This window comes from Gavialis gangeticus, unplaced genomic scaffold (assembly GCF_001723915.1).
Source record: "Gavialis gangeticus isolate Ggan-Ray unplaced genomic scaffold, GavGan_comp1, whole genome shotgun sequence".
NCBI classification, from domain to species: domain Eukaryota; kingdom Metazoa; phylum Chordata; order Crocodylia; family Gavialidae; genus Gavialis; species Gavialis gangeticus.
The window spans coordinates 33,460,549-33,470,082 of NW_017729004.1; the positions used below are offsets into that span (position 1 = coordinate 33,460,549).

The following is a 9,534-nucleotide window of genomic DNA, read 5'->3' on the forward strand; positions in this document are numbered from 1 at the left end:
AGAGCCACCCAGATACCACATGAAGAACTGCTGCAGTACAGACGCAACCCCCCCACAAATCACACACCAGTGGTTATGACATATCACCCCTCCCTCGAACCTATATGAAAAATTCTCAAACAATTGCAACCCACACTGGAAAGAGACCCTACTCATAAAAAGATCTTCTCAGAGCCACCTATCCTAGCCTTCAAACAAGCACCGAACCTCACTAACCTCATCACCAGAAGCAAACTTCCTCAAGCCCAGAACACACCAAAAGGACCCAGACCATGCCATGACAAGAAATGCAAAACCTGCCAACACATCTCCACCGCCCCCACAATTACTACATCCCACAACAGAGCTATCAGTATTCCTGGATCTTACAGCTGCACCTCCAGAAATGTAATATATCTCATCCAGTGCACCAAATGCCCTGAGGGAAAATACGTAGGAGAGACCAAACAACAACTGCACGCCAGAATGAATCTATCAAAGACAGGAATACCCAATTACCTGTAGGGAGGGGCACATTTCTCACAAGAAAACCACTCTCTCTCCAGTGTCTCAGTCCTGATCCTCAAAGGAAACTTACAAAACACTTCCCAGAGACGAGCCTATGAACTCCACTTCATCAACCTCCTGGACACTAAAAATCATGGACTAAATATAGACATTGGATTTATGATGCATTATAAGTTGTCTGACATCTGACTGCCTAGGTATCCCTCCACTATTCATCCCCCTTCTCTCTCTTCTCCCCCCACCCCACCTGTCTCTCGCCCATTGACTCCTCAATCTACATTTTCACTGACTACCTGTCTTGTATGCAGACCAGCCCAGCCTCTGGCTTCTTTACTTTCATTCCATCCGGAAAGAGCACACACCAACTGCTGTAACTTCCTTGCCTGACGAAGGGTTTTTGAACCTGAAAGCTTGCTCAATAACTGTTTTCCAACTATTTAAATTGGTCTAATAAAAGATATCAGATTCACACAAAGAACCTTGCCTGCCTACATTATTTAATGTTTTTTTCAATGCACAACTAAAGAAATGTGTATAAAATATCACAACAAATAAAAAGAAAATTGGACCTAATGTATGATGCATAAAATAAAATGAAACAATTATAAATTAATAGAAATGTTTTTAAAAGTAAAAATGGAATTCTATATGATTTTGGCCATTATTCTTTGGAATAGCACAAATACACCTATAGAGTAAAAGACAGGTTATAAGCTGAACAGGAGCCAAATTGCTTTTTTCTTTGTTAGTCCAGTACTAAAAATTTTCCAGTAATGGAAAGATCCATTTCCCTCTTACTTCAAAGAACAAACAAGACTGTAAATAGTGATTTCAGTCATCTGTCTCATTTTTCCCACAAGAACATATCATGTCTGAATATGGGTTCCAACACCACCTCCCTGTGGTGAGTGCACATCTCATTAGAGTGATTGTCACTCTTATAACAGCCTCTCGCTTGCGGTTTTGCTTCAGCTAGGTTCAGTAAAATGGTTAGACTTGGGAAGAAAGCAGATCCTAACCTTTCTGCCTTCTCAGCATTATCTGACAGCTGAGTTGAAAGGTAAAGGAAAATGGTATGTCCCTGACCACATGTTGTGAACTTTGATATTTAGTCTTCACTATGTATAAAGATGACTCCTCCCCTTTAAAGCATACTTGTAGTACTGGTACATACTAATTTGGTTTTACTTTTTGGTAGTTAAAAATATAGGGTGTTTGCAGATGTAAAAAATCAAAACAAAATGGTACTTTACTTTATACTTGGTGCATTCCCACGCTGAGGCCTGCACATGCCAGAAGAGGCAGCTCATTACTTCAGCCCAGCTCGCTGGCCATCTTTTTAAAGATTGCTGGCCATCTTTAAAGGTTGGGCGCTTTAGTGGAGCTTTTTTGGCGCTTTTAGCTAATAGCTGATTGAATCAACTTTAGCTGAAAGTGTCAAAAAAACCTGCTGAAGCACCTGATCTTTACAGACACTGCTCAGGCAGGCTGAAGTAATGCGCTGCTTCTTCCAGGAAAACGTGCGTTTTTGTTTGTTTGTTTTTTAACGTCTGCAAGCAGCTATAATGCTTATGATCTCCCTAATTACAAATGAATAACTTAGAAGCAACTAGGGACAGAAATTACACACAAAGCAGTATAAGTGATTGGAAACTGGCTCAAATCTGTAACACAACAGTAGTTCCATTCAATAAAAAATACCTGCTCTAGTTTAGAGAGCACAGGTCACAAACTTTAATTTTGAGTTGCATCCAAATCTAGTGATTGGACAAAAAAGACCCAGTTGCAACTGTACATTGATAGCAAAAATCTGTTTAATTTGTTAGTGAATTATACAACACTGGCACAACACTGTTTAGTTATAGTACCAACACTGTAAAAACTTACACATGGTACGTATACTATACTATACAAGCAGATACTGAAGTATTCTCTGAAAAACTGCTGTGAATTGGTTTGTGATCTAACATAAATGCAACAGAAACATTTTAGCTAGATATATAGTAAAAAATATTTGTTTTATGTTACCGTTAGGGGCATAGTATTAGAACCAAATAAATATCTCTGTATGGACAGGTTAAAGTCGTGTATTAAAATATCAAAGGAGAGTTGGTTTTGAAGACTGTGTTTTATATACATGACGTTTTGTTATCTTTGGTCATGTGTTCTAAAAACACGTTTAAATTTACTTATGGTATTGTTTGTTAAGAAATAATTTGTTTAGTACTTGTTTAGTGGTTACATAATTGCTTATTCTCTTGTGCATTGTTTTGTGACTTCATCACTTTCTTCCTTTTTCTCATCAAGTCATTTTGCCAACGGGGCTCAATTCCTGAGCTCTTGCTCTCGCTGCTTTCTTCTTGGAAAAATGCTCTCAGTCGTCGGCCTGCTGTCACCTATGTAAACTCTGACCCTGTTTCAGCTATCAGTGTATGTGTTCTTGTTGCATGCCTCTTGTCACTCATAATACAGTTTTAGTCACCATTAATCTTAAGTAAATTTGAAATGTCTTTTTTTGGCCCAGAATTGTTGAGTTAACTTTCATACCATTTTACATAACACTTTGTTTTCTTTGTATTTTGTTATTTTTGCTTGAAATTCATTGTTAAGGCTTGTGCTGGTGATCAGTACTGAAGTTCTAATCCAAAATTTACCTATCATTTGAATCACTAGTGTATTGACTAATGAAGAGCATGATATAATACGGTTTAACAAATTTTGGGCTATGTGCCTAATTCTTTCTAACTACTAATTTAGGATGTTTAGAAACTATTTTATGTGCATTTGGTTGACCCAGTGTGCTTGAAATTGGTTAATTCTAGCTGTAATTGAAATACATAATGATGACATGACTAAGATGCCTAAAGTGATACCCTAGATGTCCATTTCAGAGGAACTGTAAAAAGATCAGAGATGTTTTATTGCACAGCATTCAGAGAACATATACAAATGCCATATGAATTTATAAGGAGAGCTTTCTTTTTATATAGTGAAGATAAGTATGAAAATGTTATATCTTCAGAAAAAGATTAAATAGTTGTAGGTTGTACTGTTAGCCTATGGCTAAGGGCAAGTAGTCAGATTATTCTGAAACCAATTATCTTCAGTTCTCAAACATTTTGAATGTAAATGATTAAGCTCAAATGCAAAATTTCAAAAACTATTTTCAGTTTTCTTTCCCCTTTGCTGTAGATGAAGCCAATAAAGCAATAATTTTGATTCCTTTAAGACGGAATATTGGTGGAAGGAACCTTTTAGCTTCCCCCAGAGGAAAGGAAACAGAGCTGCTAACTTTTAAATTCAGGGTGCAGGCAGATGTTAGGGCCCGACTCTAACCCATGGCACTTTACATAAAGTACCATGAGTTAGACTCCCTTCCTTGTCTCCCCTCACCCCAACCAATGTTCACTTGTTGGGTTGGTTGGGAGGGGGGAGTTGGAGACAGTCTCCACCATCCCAAGCCAACAGGCAGGGGCACTGCAGCAGCTTCCCAGGAGGTGGCTGAATGGCCAGAACTGGGGGGGTGGGCGGTGGGAATGAAGCCCTCTTGCTTAGGAGTCCGATCCGGCTGCTACAATGGGAGGGCTGTGAGGTGAGGGGGATCCTGTTTCCCATCCTCTCCACCCCAGAAGCTCTGGCCATTCAGCAGCTGGGAGCTCCCGCTTTTTTCCCCCTGACAGTCCAGGAGGCGCAGGGCAGGGCACCAGTCCAACCCGACCACCTGTGCAAAGCACAGGTTCCCTAAGCACTCGGCTTTTGAGCACCTGAATGTAGTACCTGCTTTAACCAGGGTTAATTTTTTATGCAATTGGCCATTTTTAAAGTGCTCTGTAGCCATGCATGTGTGAACTTGGCTGTAGAGTGCTTTCAGGGGCCAGGTCACTTGAAAAATACAATTTCTGTCTGCGCCCTTAGTTAAAATACAAAAGACTCGATCTGGTTGCCAACATCTCATTTACTAGAATCAGTTTTGATTGTGATCTCCTTTTTTAGGCTTTACAGTAGGCAAATATAAGAGTGTGTTTGCACATTTAATTAGCCATGTAATAAGATTATAAAGAGGTATTGAGTGAATCACTTTTCCAGTCAGTTCAATGTGCAAGAAATAACTAGGCCCAGATTTCTGTTTAGTGCAAATTAAGGGCTCCTGTATATGTGCAGGTAAAGAAACAATGGTATCTGATGCATGATTTGCACAAACACACCTCCTGCCATGCAAATGTGGCATGTGGGTTGGATTGCATGGATTGTGCAGTATATCCTATCACACCTTATTGCCAGTGCAGGGGGAGCCCAATCCCAGGTTCCCCTGGCTGGGTCTTTGAGCTGAGGTGGGGCTTTACGCAGCCCCACAGCTGGAAGATCACAGCTACTGTGGTCTCCAAGCCACAGGGGGCTTCATGCAGCCCTGCAGCTACGGGAATGCAGCTGGTGCAGTCTCTGAGCAGTGGGGGCAGTCTGCACCCTGCAGCTGGGAGATTGCAGCAGCTGTGTGGGCGGGGGTGGGGGGGCATTGCTTAGAGTTCTGTCAGCTTCCAGGTATGGGGGGTGCACATGGGAGCACATGACAGCCACAGGGGCCCCGACCACATGTTCAGTTAATGGCATGATAGAAACCTACTACAAAGTTCCTCCGCATTTTGTGGAATAAGCTTTGTAGTTTATTCCTCTTTTTATTACTCCAGTAATTGATTGAACACTCGGCTGGGTGACCATTTAAGGTGCAATTAACTGGTTAGGTCCCATCCTCTGTGCCTTGAGTGTAATGTGTAGATGGGACCTAACTAACATGCTTACTGTACCTGTGAGGTTTAATGCTGCAGAAGAGTAGTAATGTGGATTTTTTGTGCTTTGGAATTTCAACTGAGTCTTGCTTTGCAGGGTTAATTACTTACTCTGTGTGTGTGTGTGTGGGTGTGTGTGTGTGTGTGTGTGTGTGTGTGTGTGAAATTTGTGACCTGCTGAAATACAGCAGACTTGATCTGAGCTTTGCAATGTTCAACTGTCTGTGTAAAAAATCTACCTTCTCTGTTAACATCTGCATTTAATGCATGTAGTCTGAATACTAAGGTTCTATATACTAAGCCTATAAATACCGTACTGTCATTTCCTAGCTGTGTTCAGCATACAGACAGAAAGATCGAAGAATGAAATTACAGCTGTCTATTTGGAACATTAAATCTTTCTGAAGATTCCGTTTCTTTCAGTAATTTTTCTTTCTTGTTTTTGCTGTGAAGAAAAAAAAATACTGTTTACTCATGCAAGATGACCCCCCCCAATAATTAGATTCTGTATACATAAAATTAAAAAATTTGTTATAATCTTCCAGGTGTAGAATCTAATTATCCGAGTATCTTGATTTCATTCCCCCTCCCACTACTTCAGCAGGGAAAATAGTACCTAGGAGGGTCAGGTGCCCCCTTGCCCTCTGCCCCTCACAATTTATTTCCCTTGTAGCCTTTCTGTTCCCCTTCCCCCCTCTCACTGGCTCTGCGCACCCCATCCCGCTCCCGCCACCATCGCTGCACCTGGCGAGGTGCTGCCCATGCAGCAGGTACTGGGGCCTGTGCTGGGCCAGACAGGACCCCCCAACCCCACCCATGGCTGGGAGCAGGGGGATGCAGGTGGGGAAATGCCTAGGGTAGAGGGCAGGGAGGCAGCTTTGCTGTTTGCTCCTAGGGAGGCAGTAGAGCCCCTTCTCCCTGGGCAGCACCAGCTGGGTCCCCCTCCATGGCCACTGCCTGTGCAGCCCCCTCCCCTGCAGGGTGCCCCAACCCGATCCTTGCAACCCCCCAATGACATTTAAATATGTTAATTACACTTAAATATGTAAATTAGATTGTTTCTAGACCTGTTCTGCCAAAATTTCATAGACATTAGGGCTGGAAGGGACCTCAGAAGATCATGGAGTCCAGCCCTCTGCCCCAGTTTCTTAGAGTGACTTTGGCGGTCCACAGTATATAAAAGGTTGGGAACCACAGTCCTACAGGACAGTGTCTGTTACAAAATTATTAGTGCTAACTGGCATCCTGGTGCTTGGGAACAATCTCAGTAGAGCAAAGAAATGAAACAGGCATGGGCCCTGAACTGTTCTCACACTTGCCTCCTGAGCCCTTTTGAAATCTGTCTGTCAAGACTGGAGTTTGTATAGGTGTTGCTTTCTTCGGTAGCTAATCAGGGGTTTTTAATGTCTAGTTGTCAAATAAATGCTTTACATGATCACTATATTCACTTTTCAATAAACAGAAAACATGTTTAAGTGATTACTTTATTGCAGCTGGAAGTCTGTCCTAGTATGCCCCTGCATTTTTGTACCGCTGCCTCCTTATTTCTAATCTCACCTTTTGGCTACTAACAGCCTTGGAACCAAAAATTACTCATAACCAAACTTCAGCTTTCTGACTATATAAGGGCCATTGACCTTTGAAGCCTTTAAGGGAAGTTGACGTTTCATGAAAGGGTTAAAATTGTTAAAATGCCCAAGTTCACTTTTAAGAGTTTATGTTGGTCTATGAGGGTGTGTTTACTTTTATTATGTTTTTAAAGCTAAATTGGGAAGTGTAACACTCCATGTTCAGCAAGCATATTGCTGTTTGTGCCATGAGGGAAAAAACAAAAAAGCTACAGATGCCCCCCTCTCCCCCACCCCTTGTTTGACTGGATGCTTGTGGGTTAAATCACATTTTCACCATTTGCTTGTTGTTCAGGTTTCTGTATTAGATTAGACAGTGAAATTGCTTTCTGCTTCAACGTACTCGCATACGAGTTCTGCAGTATTTGTGCTAAAAAGTGCATCAGGGAAACATTTTAAGTAAAACTTGAATTTTAACGTAAACTATCAATTGATGTTTTATTAAATGTAAAGGATTGATGTCCCTTTTTAATACACAAGGTGATTTTACTATCTTCTGTTAAGGGCATGTCACTATATGTCTAGCAAAGCTATTAGTGTTTTTGCTTTTTTGTGTTAAGCCCAGGTACTGGCTAACCACTGAAATGGTTTCACCTGTAGAGTTGGGGTGATATTGTAGCTGTGGTGATCCAGGAAAAAATGTGAGGGGCAAGAATGGTTGTATGTGGTATCTTTTACTGGACCACTTGTCTTTGACCAAATCATATATAATCAAATGCAGCTATGTGTAGTTTATCATTGTTATAGTGAAACAGAAATTCTCTGCAGGAGTCTGGTCTGTATTTGAAGCTAGCCAGCTATATACTAATACTACCAGTAAATATTTTAAACAAAAACATGTTCTTTCTTTAGACATAATTTGTTTTTCAGGGCACCACTTTAGCTAGGTAATGGCAAAGTACTGTACTCAGGTTAACTTGTGTAGACTGCAGAATTCAAAGATCGATTACACTCAGGGGAACATAAGACTGCATACACATTTTATGGGTCACTTCTCTTGGAAAATAATCGTCATTCTTTTTTTCAGAAGTTTGGGGTTAATCAATCTAAGCCAGAATTTACAGTGGATCTTAGAGGGGCATTTATTGACTGGGCTTCAAAGGACAAATCCAGCAAAAAGAATGTCATTGAGGTGAATTTAGTTACTTATTTGTTGTTTTAAAAGAAGTTGTTTTTGGTGGTGGTGTCATTTCAAGATAACTTTTTTTTTTCTTACTTAAATGTGTACACTTACGGATGTAGTATGTGAAAACTGTACAATAATGGCTTTGCTATTTGAGATTTACTCATCTGTTTTTTCTAGGGATATAAAGTTTTATTCAGCAAACAGTAGCAGGCATTAGACTTTTTTCATTTTAATACATCTTGTAAATAACAGTTGACCTAATTTTGGTGTAAAATAACAATGATTCTGTGTGTTGAATAACATTTAACTATATACTGATATACCTTGTTATATCAGTATCTTATTTTGTAACATCTTTACTTATATTAATCTAAGATTACCCTGAATTTAGGGTGACCCTCCAATAATTAGATTCTATACTTGGAAAATTACAACAAATTTATAACATTTTCCAAGTATAGAATCTAATTATTGGAGGGTCACCCTAAATCTATGCCCCCCCCCGGCTGCAGCAGGGAAAGCAGTTGGGGGGGGGCTGGCAGGGAGTCAAGAAGCCTGACCCCTGCCCCTTTCCCTGTGTTGCCTGTCCCCTCTCTATCCCTTCCCCCCTCTTACTACTTCCCCCATTATCTGCTCCTTCCCCTGGTTCCTGCATGCCCCTGGCCCCCTGCCACTGGCTCCACCCTCTGGCTTAATCCCACTGCAGCCTGGGGCAAGGAACATGTGGCTGCTTCAGCCTCAGCCCAGTCATATAGCACCTGTTGCATCAGTAGGTCCGGCTGGGACCTGAAGCCAAAGCCTGGGCCAGAGCTTCCAGCATTGGCCAGAGCCCAGGCCAGTGCTGCCACCACTGCTGCTGCTACCTGGCTGTGCTGGAGCTAGAGCAACCATGTGCTCTGCCCCGAGTTGGGGCTCTGCTGGAGCCCTTCCAAAGGGCAAGGGGTGCAACAAGTTGTTGTTGCACTGCTAAATATCAGAGGGAAAGTAGTGTCTTTGCATTACTATTATCTCTTCTTAAAATATTTATCCTTGTCTCCTGTTTAACATCCTGTTGGTGTATGGTACTGAAACACTGAATCATATTTGAATATTTGTGTTTGTTTTTAATTCACATAAGTTCTTTCTTTTCTTTAAAGTTGAAAACCCGACAAGGAACTGAACTCTTAATACAATCGGATAATGACAGTTCGATTAATGAGTGGTTTAAAGTTCTTACTTTAACCATCAATAATCAGGTATGTGCTTAAATCATAAAGACATTCTTTTCAAGGGCATGCATAACATTTAGAAAACTAATTTGTGTATTTTTTTATGATTGCAACTTCTCAAACAGTTTTGTTTCCTTGTTTCTTGGAGCACAAGTACTAGAGGCAGGAAAAAGAGGGCATACGATAGTTGTTCTGTATTTTCTAGTGACTGATTAACAAAATAATATCAACACTGACGAGGAAAGAAGGATGGTGCCATGACCTTGGTGACTGACTGGGAC

The 9,534-nt window shown here is 41.0% G+C and overlaps 1 protein-coding gene across 6 annotated transcripts in view; it reads left to right on the top strand.

Moving 5' to 3' along the window:
- Positions 1–9,534, top strand: part of ARHGAP12 (Rho GTPase activating protein 12) — a 183,643-nt gene that overhangs the window by 147,684 nt on the left and 26,425 nt on the right. For 5 of the 6 annotated variants that reach the window (XM_019508201.1, XM_019508205.1, XM_019508206.1 and 2 more), the window contains 2 exons: positions 7,947–8,051; positions 9,182–9,280. In XM_019508201.1, the coding sequence (XP_019363746.1) occupies positions 7,947–8,051; positions 9,182–9,280 (204 nt within the window). The remainder of the gene's footprint in view (positions 1–7,946; positions 8,052–9,181; positions 9,281–9,534) is intronic. The other variant, XM_019508204.1, reaches the window with a different exon arrangement.